The sequence below is a fragment of the Mastigoproctus giganteus genome, chromosome 5, assembly GCF_048544385.1.
Source record: "Mastigoproctus giganteus isolate SK-2022 chromosome 5, ASM4854438v1, whole genome shotgun sequence".
NCBI classification, from domain to species: Eukaryota; Metazoa; Arthropoda; class Arachnida; order Uropygi; family Thelyphonidae; genus Mastigoproctus; species Mastigoproctus giganteus.
In genome coordinates, this window is record NC_143579.1 from 564,432 (window position 1) to 580,350 (window position 15,919).

General features: G+C 42.9%; 1 protein-coding gene across 1 annotated transcript in view; it reads left to right on the forward strand.

Annotated features, from left to right (window-relative positions):
• Positions 1-15,919, forward strand: part of LOC150085119 (uncharacterized) — a 199,244-nt gene that overhangs the window by 35,416 nt on the left and 147,909 nt on the right. Inside the window, exons 2-4 of the mRNA XM_090373880.1 lie at positions 7,858-7,889; positions 11,116-11,266; positions 15,260-15,381. Of these exons, the coding sequence (XP_090230006.1) occupies positions 7,869-7,889; positions 11,116-11,266; positions 15,260-15,381 (294 nt within the window). The 5' untranslated portion in view covers positions 7,858-7,868. The remainder of the gene's footprint in view (positions 1-7,857; positions 7,890-11,115; positions 11,267-15,259; positions 15,382-15,919) is intronic.

Consider the following 15,919-nt stretch of genomic DNA (forward strand, 5'->3'; position numbering starts at 1 on the left):
TTTACAAGGGATCAGAGAATGTTCACATCTACACCACTATTTACATCGAGATAACAGAAAGACAAGACGTATAAAATGTAAACATAACAGGAGCACCACTGAGGAACAAAAACAGTCCCGACCAGTTCATTCTTCATTTCCTGCATTCTCTTTTGTTTCCATCTGTGGGCTTCACTCAACATTTATAGGTGGAGTAATGCATTCTGAAGCATTTCTGTCCTGGACCTCTTCTCTGTGCAGCTTTTCTGGGTCTGCCTGAAGATCGTTGTACATCTTAATGGTGTTCAAAGGCAAAAAGCGCCGAAGCTTCCCAGCTGTGTGAGCGCGCTACTGAATGGAGGGGATGGTGTTCTATTCGCCCACCTTTGCGTCATATTGTGAACATATCAAATAGATTATATACATAAAACTTACTCGTTGCTTAACAAAGCTGCTCTAAGTTCCTTCCTTCTGATAAACACCAAGAAGGGGAAGTTCCGGAGAACCCCAAAGCTCTCGAGATTAACCAAAAGTTGTACATTTTTTTTCATCTAAATTGGGTACGTTGCATAGCGAGGTAACTCTAATATTGTCGTTTTGTGCGCAATGTAACAGCACGTGCAACCATGTTTCGTCCTGTCCGCGAGTGCAGGAAGGATCTGGCTCCAGCCCTCTTCGATATAACTTGGATCTAACAGAACCATGCCCCGATAATAAGAAAGAAGTAAACGTTGTAGGGTAAAATCAATGAAACGCCGTTCCTTTAGCTGCAAATTCAACCCGCGAAATGAATTTTTTTAGTAACCTCCCCAAATACACTTGCGTCCCATCTTCTCTGCCATTCCTCCCTAAATAAATTCCAAACCCTGGTTTTTCCTGTTTACGGTTGTTAGCCGGATCAGAGACAATATCCAGACAACTCACTGAAATCTCCTTTTTTAATTTGCGAGCATCCCTCGATATAGTACATAGAAGAGGTCCAGAGGTATAATTCCTGCCAACACTTGCAGGGCGTTATTTGAAATTGTTCAGGGGCCATTTATGATGGTCAATAACAGACATCTCTGTAGCGATATTAATTTTGATTTGATCTTAACGTAAATATAACACTTGTTTCCTTAAGCCCCACTCTTTAGGGGAAAGCCGAATAAATTTCTTAATTTTTTTCCTTAAATTTATTTTCGTGGACCCGTGTGGGAAACTAAACGACAATTGTGCGAAGTGATCTGGTTACAGCCTAAACATTTGTGGGAACTGTTTATCAATACGCTATCTTAATCCCAGGCTGTCTCGACAATTGTGGGATCTTAAAATACAATTCTGGCTTCAGTTTACCTCGGAACCTCAAACACTCTGTTGCTGTACATTTAAAATCTAGAACAGAGGTCCTCACTTCCCTAGCAAGGTCCACAAGCTATCTGCTGCTCAATAAAATTATTCCATTTAGCCCTTTTAACATCAGAAGGTTCCATGTAATGAGGATCTTCTTTTACTCTTCCCCATCCTGGATAAATCCGGATACTTGCTATAGAGCTGTGGTGTTTCTCCCCAAAGATAAGACATGTTACCAACATAACAAACTTTATTTCACCTTTCGGTACATAAATGAAATGCACACACTAAATAATTCGAGATATTACAATTTCTCAAAACTATCCATAATATAATGTTCTCATATATTTCTTCCCTTTCAATGAATTTATAAAACCATCTAAAACCTATAAGCAATACAAAGTACTAACTTAACGAGCACATGTAATTATATATGTATACAGGGGAATTCACTACCAGTGCGACAAACTTGCAGGAGGTGTAGGGGCACAAAGACGAATCGGAATCACATAGCATTGCAGGGTCCGAAATGCCTTCGTCATGCGGTAGAGGACGTTGAATGGGAGGTCGCGTGAACAGCGCTGGAAGTCAGCATTTGCGAACCGTTTCTGTTGAAGAAACCAAGTAGCAAAAGTCCTCCGGAGTGGATAATCCGCAGGCTCCAATGATTGGACGCGTTGCAGATGGCATGAACTCATTTGGTTTGTTGACAGTATCCTCCATACAGTGGATTGGGTATTTCCCAATCCACTGTTGGCCTATCGCTCGAGTACTCGTACTCGTACTCGGATTGCCTTCTGCAAGACGTAGAACATTCTCCTCATTGTCCTCGTCGTTCGGTCTCGATTCATGGTACCTCTCGTGAAACAACCAGTCTCACGTAACCTTCTGCGTACACGTGCGAAAATCGTATGATGAGGAGCACGCCTGTGCGGGAAACGTTCCTGGTACAAGCGCAGATCGGCGAGCCCATTACAGTCCTCCAGCTCCATGCGCGAGGTGCATGTCGCCCAGTTCAACGTTTGAATACTCGTCCATCCTACTGCCTCGGGAACCGGTTCGCAAATGCTGACTTCCAGCGGGATCGCTGTTCACGCGACCTCCCGTTCAACGTCCTCTACCGCATGACGAAGGCATTTCGGACCCTGCAATGCTGTGTGATTCCGATTCGTCTTTGTGCCCCCCCCCACACCTCCTGCAAGTTTGTCGCACTGGTAGTGAATCACCCTGTATACATATATAATTACATTAATCTTCCTCTCTCTCGATATACAGGAACATCAAATTGATATCAAATCTTTTGTGTCTTCGGTGGGCAATGAACAAATCAGTGGATATTTCTCAAGAATACAGACTAATTTCTCTTTTATATCAGTAACACATCTAATATATTCTTTTTACACATACTTCTAATAATAATAATAATAAGATCTTTATTGTACAGTTCACCGGTACACGCAGGTACCACGACCCTACAATACCCTTCACGGCACCATGCCAGGGGTTAACAAGCGGCAGAGATAACCTCGCCGGGATTATAAAGATTAATTATAGGCAGATTATAAAAAAAAAAAAAAAAACAGTACACATAGCAGTCCAGTTTTCTGAGAGTTTCTTGCCCCGCCATAACGATCTGAGATCAGTTGGTAGTTGTGCAGACCACGTGCAGATCTAGGATGATCCGTCTATACTTTTTATCATCTATGATTTTAAATAAGTCAGCATCCAGGGATTGAACCAGGTGGAGCTTCTGATAAGGCAGGAACCGATCTTTCAAATGTAGTCTCGAAGGAAGAGCAAGAAGCTTGGGAGTGGAGCGGAGACCTGGTTGGGGAATCCGCCAGCACACGGTGTCCCAAACGTTGGGTGCTGAGACTCTCCCGGAAATCATTTTTACGGTGAAGATGAGTCTTCTCTCGTGCATTAATGCTGAAAACCTGGTTAAATTCAGCGCGTTGGCCATCGGTGTTGTGCGCTGCTGTGGTGGGAGATGACACTTCCAGGTTGCCCACTTCAGGAGCCAGTATTCAGCGGCTTTTAATGGTTTAATTGTGGTGTCTGCAGCTGAGCCCCACAACTCTACTCCATACGGTACACCTCCAAAAATCATCATCCTGATATATCTATACTTTTTATCATCTATGATTTTAAATAAGTCAGCATCCAGGGATTGAACCTTCATTTTTACCAGGTTTGTGTTGTGAATGTGTAGCAAGTGCTGCTTGGCAACCCACCGTTTCTTGTTGAATTTAGCAGAGAGTTCTTCTATATGGTGATGGAATCGTAATTTTCTGTCGAAAATTACACCCAGATCTCTTTGCTTTTCAACGCAGGGGATCGGGACCCCGTCAATCGCAGGCTGAATTATGGTTGGTGTGGGTTTAAGTGCAGATTTCTCAGGGTTCACTTGCAGGTCAAAATTCGTGGGGGTACTGCTGTACTTCTATCGGTCGAATTTAATATCGAAAAAGATAATGTTCAGTTGAGCTCTGTCATTTAGGGCCTTTTGTGCTCTGAAGAGAGTATCGAAGAGATTTGGGTAGTGGACCTGTGGTTTAGGAATGTGTGGAGATAACGTGGTCGGTGAGAAAAACAGTGTTAGATAATTACTGGATGTTAGTTTTTCAAAAACTTTTAATGAAGTACATCCTATGGCAATTGGACGGAAGTCTTTAGCAGTCTTGGGGTTTCCAATTTTAGGAACTAGTTTGACATAAGGTTTCCAGAGTTCAAGTATGGCGCCTGTCTTTAGAATCTTCCGGAAGATGTTAAGCAGGAGATTCACAATGTACACAGAGCACACCTTGACCAATAAATTGGAGAGTCATCAGGTCCAGTTGTAGCCTTGGGCAGGCCATTTATCACGTCAGTGAGCTGTTGCTTAGTAACTATTATATCATCTATAGTAGTTAGGGTTTTCCCAGTTAAACTAGGCAGGATTGCGGTTTCTTTGTTCGCATCTCGATGAACAAAAGATATGCGCGTCCACTCCTCAAATAACTTCCCTTCCATGTTAAAGTGATTGTTGTATTTCGAGGAAATTCTCCAGGGTTTCTTAATTTCGGTCAAATGTACTGTTGACACAAAACAGCGCAGAAAGGTGAACTATACTAAATTTTGGAATTGGGGAAAGAAATGAAAGAGGAGAAAGACTTGCAGAATTTGCAGAATCTCAATAATGAACATTTTTTCAAGAAAAGGGTGAACCGAAAGTGGACATGGAAGAGCCCAAATGGATTAACAACTAATGATATTGACTTCATCCTCACTAACAGAAGATATACCGTGAATGATGTTATAGTCCTGAATGAGGTAAATGTTGGAAGTGATCACAGAATGGTAAGATGTACACTTGATATAGATGTAGGAAAGGAAAAAACTGACTCGAGTAAATAATACAAAGGTCTTTGAGATAACAGAAGACGAGAAAGAGTAGTATGTACTGGAACTTAAGAACAAGTTTGAGCTTCTGCAGACTGCTGAGGACCAAGATATCGACGAGGAATATTGCAACTTTTTGAAAGTGATTAAGCCCAAGAAACCTATAGGGAAACAGAAATCCAAAGAAGAAAAAATTAGTCAAGAAACACTTGTCATGATGAACCGAAGACGACAAATGAAGAGCAAGAAAAACACTGACAGGGAGAAATTTGAGTATACTGAGTTATGCAAAGCCATTAGAAAGAGACTCAGAGAGGACATAAGAAGATTTAAAACAAGAAAAGTAGAACAAGCATTAAGGGAAAACAAAGGATTTAAATCAGCAGCCACGTGCAGTAATACAGAAAGACAAATGATACTGAAACTGAAGAATAGCGATGGTGTACTTATAAACAGCAGAGAAGGCATAATTCAAATAGCAGAAGACTACTATAGAGAATTATACAAGGAGCGAGGGAATGATACCAGCAGTGGGGAAGATGGATTGCAAAGTAGCAATACGTACGACATACCCGATATTCTTCCTGATGAGATAGAACATGCATTGAAGAAAATGAAGAATCGGAAAGCCCCGGGGGAAGATGAAGTTACTGTAGAGTTGTTAAAATTGGGAGGAAGAGACATAACACAAAAACTGGCAAGGCTCTTCACAAAGTGCATTAGAAAAGGTGTGATGCCTAAGCAGTGGAATAATGCAATCATAGTTTTGCTGCATAAGAAAGGAGATAAATTGGAAATTATAGACCAATTAGCTTGTTATCCCATATCTACAAGTTGTTCACAAGGGTCATTACTAACAGATTAGAAAGAATACTTGATGAGAATCAACCGAAAGAGCAAGCTGGCTTTAGGACAGGATTCTCAACTATGGATCACTTTCACGTAATATCACAGCTAATGGAGAAAGCAAATGAATATAAAACACCATTATGCCTGGCATTCGTGGATTATGAAAAGGCTTGACTCCGTACAGCATAAGGCAATGTTTCGGGCACTGGAAAGACTACACAAAGACTTTATTAGACTAGACAAAGACAGTAGGAAATTTAAAATCGAGAAAGGAGTTCGACAAGGAGACACAATATCTCCGAAGCTATTTACTGCTGCCCTTGAGGAAGCTTTCAGAAGATTAGACTGGTCGCAGAAAGGAGTCAATGTGAACGGAGAGTACCTAAACCATTTACGATTTGCAGATGACATTGTGGTCATAAGCCACGATCCCAAAGAATTAGAGGAAAATCTTAATCACTTATGGACAGCTAGTAAGGATTTTGGACTGAAGATGAATATGGCTAAAACAAAAGTAATGATGAACAAGTCTGCCACGGAAAGGGAAATAATGATTGAAGGAGCAGTAATTGAAAAGGTGGAGTCATATACTTATCTGGGACAAGTTATTAGCTGTAATAATAACAAATGGATGAAAGTCAAGAGAAGAATAAATTTTAGATGGATAGCATTCAGGAAATATAGTCACATACTGAAGAGCAATATCCCAGTTTGTCTGAAACATAAAATAATGAATCAATGTATACTCCCCACCATGACTTATGGAAGTGAAACTTGGGCACTCACCAAAAGAATGGAAGAGAAGCTGAGAACTACACAGCGAAGAATGGAACGAATTATATTGGGAATCAGACTGTTAGATAAGAAGAGAAACACATGGATTAGGCAGCAAACTCAAGTAAAGGACATTCTTATCAAAACTAAAGAACTAAAATGGTCTTGGGCAGGACACATAGCTCGAAGACATGATGACAGATGGACTAAGAAAATAACAGAATGGTACCCAAGAGGAGCTAAGAGAAAACCTGGAAGACAAAGGCGGAAATGGATAGATGAAATTCATGAGTTTGTGGGTAGTAAATGGATGGCCATTGCACAAAACAGAAGGAACTGGAAAGTTGTTGGAGAGACCTTCATCGTCCAGTGGATTGAAAATGGCTGCTGTTGCTGCTGCTGCTGCTGCTGCTGCTGCTGCTGCTGCTGCTGCTGCTGATGATGATGATGTATTGTTGATGTGCTCCTCTCTTGAGGCTCAGGAAGTGTGCTCTGTGCCTTTTAAAGGTTTCGTGATCTGTACTCCCAAATTATCGCACTCCTAAAAGCAAGAAACCGAAACCATCAGAGTGAGCAGCCCGCACTCATGATGAAGATCATGAGTGCGGGCTGCTCACTTTCCATTTGCTTTCATTTCATTACGCTTGTATAATTAGTAATAAGATTATTTTTTCTCCTATCTCATCCTTGTTTATTGCAGTGTATTAGCGTTTGTAACCTTTATATTAGACTTTTACCTGGTATTAACCTTTACTGTAAACCCCTGGCTTCTAGCCGTGAAGGGTATTGTGTACGGCATATGCATTTTGTATGCAATAAAGATTTCTTCTTCTTCTTCTTCTTCTAAGATAATTAACCTTAAAAGGGTTGTTTTGCACGTAATATCAGCCGACATCTCAACAGCCTCTCCGTACCCCCAGATGAGCTGAAAGACAATGAAACATAGAGAAGCCAAATGCTGGATGGAATTTGGACCAAATCAACTGAACTACCACAACAACTGCGCTTGAATATTATTGTGAAATGTGAATGTTTATGATGTAATGCGAAATGTAAGTTAGTGATTTGGAGTCAACCCGTGTATATTGATTTAAGATGAACTGAATATTAAAGTTATTTGGCTTTTATAAATATAATAATAATAATAATAATTTTCTGGAACTGTTTTAGCTGAGGGAATTTTCCTTTCTGGTTTCTTCCGTTTATTTTTAAAAGAATTTCGGACTCGGTGGCTTCAAAGAGTTCAGGGGGTAACTGAGCGGTGATGAACAATCGGAAGTGCCGTTCGACAGTGGCTCTCGACGATGTATTTACAGAAACGTCCGCATTTCTCGTCACGTGCTATTGTCGAGTGCGGACAGCTGCGGTGAGTCGACAATGGCGGCTGCAGGAAGTCGGGAGAAAAAGTCGGATTCGTAGCGTGGTTCCTTCCTGCGGAGCCACGCACCACCGACTCGCGGGAAACGACTGGGCGGGGTGGGTTCATGTAAAGTGAGGGCCCTTCTCACTTCCCTTACTCATCTCGTCTTTCTTCTTTTGCAGGTAGCCACCCCATGGAGCTGGTCTTGCACCAGGTAAGTGTTTCCACCCTAACACGTGACTTACGCCTCTCACCGGAAACGGAGCGAGCTGATTGCCTTCAGGGACCGACAACACCCTCTCTGAAATGCCGTCCGACTCTCCGTCTCCAGTGTGCTCTCGCAATGATCGAATCCTACCTTCCTCTGTTTTCTGCATTTTTAATTTGCGCGCGATAAACTAAAAAAAAAAAAAAAAAAGAAGAAGAAATTAAATGTCCGCTGGCAGAAGCGCCACGCAGCGGTCCACATCACGCGGTCGCAGCCAATTGTCGGTACATTCCGATAGATGGAGCCACCTGGGGAGTCGCTCCGACCCTGGGTGTGCAGTCGCGAACTGAGCAGTGAACTTACAATCGCGAATACACGTGATTGTAAGTTCACTGCTCAGTTCGCTCGTTTTCTTTTTCCTTTCGATTTAAAAGAGCAAGTTTCGGGGATTGGTAGTCCTCGTGCTCGCGGCCGACTGCTCAGACGACCTCTCACCCCTGAGACACTCCTGGATTACGCCACAAGAACACTTGCTCACATATGTCGTGGCTTCCTCTAATTGTTTAGGAGGTGTGCGGCTACTCTGACTGACCCGAACTCTTTCGCTCGCAAAGCCTCCCCTTGACCATTCTCTGATGGAAGGCATTGCTAGTCACCCGACGTAATTGACCGATACAAAAAAGGTCCAGCGAAGCCTCTCGAGCTACTTCGCGTGCAAGTGCGGGTGCCTCCCGTGGATAAGAGTGCCCTTCTTTCCCCCCTACCTCTCCCAGTGTCGAAGCCTCTCGGATAATGTCGCGAACACAAGAAGAACTTTTCCGCTCCATCTTCAGCTCCTTCCGATGGTCCTTAACAGGTGTGGGTCCTCCTTGAAATTCTTCTCGGGTCCCCTCAGTCAAAAACAGTTTCGTTTCTCCTCGCAGTGGACCGATTCACAAGGGAGGCGAGGTTACGTCTCGACTCAATCGATCCGCCTTCCGCACTTTGACCTCGTAAACGGTGGTGCCGGAGTGCGTAAACGAAGTGTTTCCTTGGCTGCTCTTCGTAAATAATTTCGCGTTTTATTTCTCGAAAAGTTCGGTGCTTTGTTTTCGTTTTAAAGTGCAAAAGAGACGACTGAAATGACCTTTTGACATCTTCACAATTCACGCAAGCAACCAAGCAGAACTGTCAAGAGAACCAAGCTCAATCCACAGTATGAAAAAAGACCTCACACGAGGCCCGGACGGTATCCCTACTGTCTTATGGAAAAAGTGTGGAACCACACTTGTAAAACTATTACTTCACTTAATAAAATTGGTATTCGAGAGTGGAAGCTATCCAGCTGGACTGAAAAAGGCCTTTGTTACCTCTCTTTACAAAAAAGGAGATCCATCCTCACCCAACAATTACAGACCAGTTTGTCAATTGAATACACTCTCAAAGATAATAGAATCAATAAAGCAGCTATTTAACTTTATGAAACTTAATTTGTCAAATTACTCTCACGGATTTATCAAGGGTCGTTCCACCTGCACAGATATCATCTCGTTTGTTTCGAATATATCCCAGGCGCTTCACGAAGGAAAACAAGTCGACTCCATCTTCCTTGATTTAAGCAAAGCCTTCGACGAGGTAGTCCATCAGAGACAAATCAACAAACTGCATCACTATGGTCTCAGAGGGCAGGCACTAAACTGGATTGAAAACTACTTGGAAGGTAGAAAAATGTCCGTGACATTTAAAGGTAAAACCTCATATCCTTTCAAGCCTGAAATTGGTGTCCCACAGAATTCATCCTTAGGCCCGCTATTATTTCTTATCTACATCAATGACCTGCCAGGCACCCTTGGAGACTACCAAATCAAAATCAACATATTTGCAGCCGACATAAAAATCTATAAAGCAATTGGCAGGCAGTACCAATGAGTGCATCATCCTAAACGAAGCTCTTCAACGAGTTATTCAGTGGCTGAAGAAGAACAAAATGGCAGTCAATGAAAACAAGTGCGAGCTGATGAGGTCTGCTAATGCACACACAACAAAAAAAAACTTCATTTTTCTTATTGCATCAACAAGGCGATCAAAAAAGTTAATCAAAAATTTAAGGTATCTTTATTTAAGAATCATTTTCCTTTGATGTCCATGTCTCTAACATTGTGAAGGCAGATAGCAAAAAACTAGGTTTCCTGGAAAGAATTAAGCGAGACTTCAATCAGTTGGCACTTTTCATCTTTCTGTACAAAATCTCTACAAAATCTATGTTAGGCCAGCCCTAGAATTTGCCTCACAGGTGTGGTCCCCACACGTTGCTTACAAAAAATTAGAAATTGAAAATATTCAAAAAAAAAAGAGAGCAATCCAGTACGTTTGCTTTAAAAGTGGCCTTGAATACAATGGGAAATCCTACCAAGAGTGGTGTTTAGACTCTTTGGACTCGAAACGTTGGAAAAAAGAAGAGATAAAGCCGACTTACTCCTTCTTAACCAGCTGTTAAATGGTACCCTGAAGTGCCCTCATCTCGTCTCACAAATAATTTTTAAGAAACCATCCACTGCTGAAACCATCCTATGCGAGAACAAATTATGGATACTACAACTTCTACAACAGGACTGCAAGATCAATGAACAAAGCAAATGTGGAGATATTTGACACCCCCGGACACTTCAAGAGGCAACTGAAATTGCTAGCCTCATCCTCATACATTACCTGACTTAAAATGAACTCTTTTAAGTTTTATTTTTATCTGTAGGTCTCAATTTCTTTTTATGCACATTTGCTTTCTCTTTACTTTGGAAATGATAGTCGAAGCCTCTTGTGTAAAGTTGCACCTTTAAAAAGCTGTTTTGTAGCTGTTAACAACAACAACAACAATAATAAATTGGTTGTACACAAATGCAACACTCACGGATAATAAGAATAACTCGTGGATGAACTTTCCTTTTAAATTTAAATTTTCCTTTGGATGCGGCTAAAAATATTAGGAGGGAGGGAGGGAGGGAGGCTGCGCTGCAAGGGACAGTTCCGCATCCATCGCAAAATGCGGAGGGGGCGTCGGTTGATTTCAGGGCTCTTTCCTACGACGACCCTTCGCGAAAGGACCGCTGCAACGGCGCTGTTCACACGCGGACCGTTTCCGATCCAATTTCTACGGCTTCCGTGTACTCCCTTACCCCGTAAGTTCGGTGACTTTCGATGCGCGTCGTGACCTCTGTTATCTGCGCCGACCTTCCGTTTTCTTCTTTCGTTTCAGGTGTCCGTTCCGCTCGATCACAGTGTGCAGAAGGAACGCGGGGAGCTCGCGCAGAAGGGATCTCTCGGAAGAAGGAGGAAACCCTCACGCGCCAGTCTGAAACCTCTGATCGCTTCCGTCTGCAACGAGACCACCGAAGGGGAAAAGTCAGGTACGTGGAAAATCCCCCCGCGTGGCGCTTGCGAATTTATTCCCCCCTCCCCACACACTCACCGCTGAGGCTCGTCAGAGGGCACGCGTTTCGCCGAAGACCCACGGAGAGGAGCGATGCACTCGTCAGCGAAATTTTGGAACCCCTGTACAAATGGAAACACCGGAGCTCATAAAAAGGCGAACAGCCCATCCCCCCCGTGCTGCAGGGATCACTCCATTATTATGATATATTACATGCAAGCAGCACTAGCTTTTTTATTTATTTATTTTTATTTTATTATTATTTTATTTTATTTTTATTATTATTTTTAATTTTATTTTTAATTTTTTTTTTTTTTTACAACCTACACGACGGGTAATTTTTTTTTTTTTTCTCTCTTCCCTCTACAATGGGCCCCCACAGGTTCCTGGCCCACCTGCTGGCAACATCAGGTGGGTCAGAGTCTCTTTCGAGACGGTATATTTTACACACACACACATGTGGCCCAATTGTAGTGATTCTGTTCTTCACAGAGATACCAGGGGGAGTTGAACTGACGTTCTAGGAGCCGCCCTTACAGGTACACAATGTCCATGCAGGGACGAACTGGTACTTTCTCTCTGTCTTCATGTAGGACAAAGAACTTCGCGACTCCCTCGGATTAGTCTACTCGAGACATCTGTTAACCCACCGGGAGGAAGGGGTGGAGGTTCGACCACCCTTTCTTATACGTCCCGCAATTCTCAGAGGCCCAACTCTCGCTTCCCTCCCCCCTGCAGTAGCCAAAGTTTGCTACTGCGCCGTTTTTCGGAGAAGACCCTTTTGTTTAGTATTTAGTAATGGCCGCAAGAAAGTCTATGGAAAGCTTATGCTGCACCAGCCACAAAAAAAAAAAAAAAACAATTTTCTCGGTGACCCTCAAGCCCAAAGATGAAAAAGCGAACATCTCCCATTCCTTTCCTATAACTCCCCATTCCATATTCTATTTTAACTCCCTTATCCTTCCCCCTCCCCCCCCCTAAATCGAGTGATTTCTCCCTCTCACAATTTGGAAGAGAAATGCGGGGCGTCTTTTTTTTTTTTTTTCTTTCTCTTTATTAGGGGGAGAGCAACTGCGTCTCTGTTTGCGCGATCGCCGTTCACTTACACGACCCCCCCGAAAATGTGAGCCTTTCGGACGAAGCATCAACCCGGAAGCGAGCAGAGGGTGTTCGGGAGAGGGGAAGCCACGCTTCTTACGAAATCAGACTGTATCCGGAGTCAGATCGAGTTCAATGTGCGTGATGCAAAGGTGGCTCGCGGTCAAGGGAAGGTGACAGTCGGGGTTATCTTAGAGACCGTCAGGAGTGCGACAAAACTTCAAAAAAGCGATTGCCCCATTACGGGCGACTTCACTCCCCTTTTACTCGCGGGCGAATAACACAGCGTTCGTGAAAGCGGCGTACGAGAAATCGCTCGGAAAGAACGCTGAAAATGGAGACGAAGAGTTCTTTGTCCTACGTGAACACAGAAAGAAAGAGAATCAGACACATCCCTTACTTGATCGAACTGGAAATGCAGAAGGTGTCCACACACACACAGGTACTTTGCAACGATCTTCATAGTGGAAAGACCATTCGAACCACGAGGAATCAATAACCAACGTCTCCCCAATCCCCAAAGGAGGTGACGTGTGGGCAACTATAAAAACCATTTCAAGGATGGGTAAGATCACGGAGACTCTAATTAAAGATACAATACACGATCATCTTGACAGGGATGGTATCTCTAAGGGATCGTCGCAGCGCGTGTTCGTAAACGGGATGTGTCTTTTCTGGCCAATCAACTTAATGATTATGACGGTGTCAGAGAGCAGTTGGATGCAAAAAGATAGGAGACGGAGAGCAGCGATAAACAGCCGACCGCAGGACAGACGAGTATTGCGAGTGGAGTTCTTCAGATATCACTGCAAGGTATAAATGAGAAACGTTTGCAAAATAAGCGATGGAAGTGTGAACGAAAGTTGCAGTGAACGCTGTTGTAACACCTCAGCATCCCGGCGTGGGAATTGTTGGCAAATCGTGTCATTCTTGAAATAAGAAATTTTTTTTTTTCATATATTTGAAGGTGAATGTTCAGCAGAGAAAGTGGTGCGATGTAATTGGGGATCGCCATATCCCACGTTAAAGTTCGAGTACAGATCTTTCTCAGAATTCATGCAACGTTCTAAGATTGCCGGTTGACGAGGAAAATTGTCTTTTCAGAGCATCTCACATACGCGCTCAATGGAATTGTGGTCTGAAACCTGGACAGTCACTCCATCCGCGAAATGTGCTCACTCTGAAGAAAGTCCTCCCTAAATTATTTTTATATAGTCGGACAGAGGGTCTTCGGAAGAAGGCCGGCAACACAGTCAAAAGCGTGGAAAACGACTGAAATCTAAAAATCAACAAACAGAAATCGTCCCCAGTATCGGCCTTTACACCAATTAAGACGCACACTATCTTCCAAGTGACAATCGACGGACGGCTTTTTAATTGGGCTTCCTACCGTGGGACTCCAAACTTTCTTTAAACAGGCATTCTGAGCAATTAAAGAGAAACTTATACAGCGCCTGGTGGGCTATCAAACAAGAAGGTCTGACGAAGCCCCATATGACAATTGCATACATGGAGGGTCTCTTTACCGCAGTAAATACATCTGAAATTTCAGAAGACGTTGGCAGCAGAGCACTGGCCACTGAAATGGCCGAAAAAGTGACGCTCAAACAGTACACGAGTTCCACATCGATGTTACGCACTAACCTCAACCTTGAGCCCTGGAAGCGTAACATTACAAGATATAAATCACCCCCAGGGGCTCACATCTGGTGAGTATTCCGGTTTGGCACACCCAGGGTCCTGAGCTGGAAATCATCATTCTTCTCTTTCTTGGTGATTCCTTTCTACTCTCTCTCTCTCTCAGGGTAATAGGAATTTTTTTTTTTTTTTTTTTTTCTTTTTTGCCTGGTACAGCATAAGCCTCAGGCTTCCTTGCACCATATGGCTAATAATAATAATAATAATAATAATAATAATAACAATAATAAAGCTGAGTCCTGTTGAAAAACCGCGCAACGGACCAAACCGAAATGCCACTTAACGGTTAATGAGATATGCAGAGAACGAATCGAAAGGAATAATCGGGAAACTGAAATGAAAAGGATCGAATGCACTCGTGAAAATGCCCCTGACAAATATTCTTGGTTTAGTAAACCGATTTAAGATAAGTCGAAGAAAATTTAATGAACACAAGCGCTATAGAAAGGATGTATTTGAAGAAACAAAGAGAAGCTATGAACTTTCCGAGACCGAAATTTTACGAATGAACATCGGGAGGACGTGAACTCAGAAAGGGATTTTTGAACTTACAACTAGGTGCCGCGGTTGTCAAGACGTTCCTCGAGTCTTATCTGTGAAGGGTTAAAAAAGTCTGAAGAAGTGGGGCACTGAAGAACAAACACCAAGTCTGAAGAACTTTGAAACGTCCGAAAGGTAACCTAAGCTAATAATTATTAGCTCGGCTGAGGAAAGAACCCTGGGAACAGACCATAAACATTAACTCAGTAAATTGGAGCAACAGGAGGGCTGTAATGCAGAAGGAAAGGAGTAGCTGGACGTGTGTCCTTGGTACCGAAAGAAAAATCGAAAATATCTCAATTCAATTGCCACTTATCGCAAACAAGAAGTGGGGAGTATTTATGATCCACCCTCTTAGCCTTCGCGGTTGGACGAGAGCAGTTTGTAAGAAATCTGACCCGGATGGATGCATTTCAATTCCTGCCACGCCCTCCTTGCCTTCCGGCTGGGTTCCAGCTGAACCTTTCGCGTAAATGAACGGACGAGTACAGCGTTTCCAACATAATCGCCAAAATATCATCGAATTTATGAACCCTCCCCCCCCCTGTCCCTTTACGCGCTTATTTTTAAGGCGAATGATGAGAATTCATTTGAGTTGGATAACTTTAATTGAGACGTAATTTTGTTTCCGCAGCTGTTTCTGGGAGGTCGTTCGAGCGGAACCAGGAAGCGAGAGATCGATGCAGCGCCGAACCCAGCAAGGACACCTTCGTCGTGTGCGGGGACTTCATCCTCATTCCCGATGACCTGGAACAGGTGAGACTCCCACCACGCTTTAATACGTCACGAACGCAACGCAAACACGGGAGACGAGAGTGAGCAACGGGACCGTCGTCAACCCGTCCATTATTAAATCCGTTTATTAAAAATGCAAGCTTTCACCCCTTATACACAGCCGACCGGCTAGAAGGGTGTACAAAATGCAAGAATTGCAATTATATACAATATAAGAAAGGTGTACAAAAAGCAAAAATTACAATTATTTACAGTATTTACAATATAAGAAGAGTGTACAAAAATGCACGAATACAATTATTTACAATATTTACACAAGTGTGTATATTTACAATATTGTTTACAAATTCACTCATTGTCAAGATTATAGTTGGAGTAAGCTGTGCGCTTCTGAGATGCTCTTCACTCTGTACTGCTTGCTTTCGGAGTATTTCACAGGGTGGTCACAAGCCAATGAATTGAAAAGGTTCACTGCGTTGTTTGGGAAGAAGTTCTTCAGACAGCACAGGTTGGATAGTTTAGAATGCAGTGGTAGGCAGGGACTGTCATTACTGCGTCC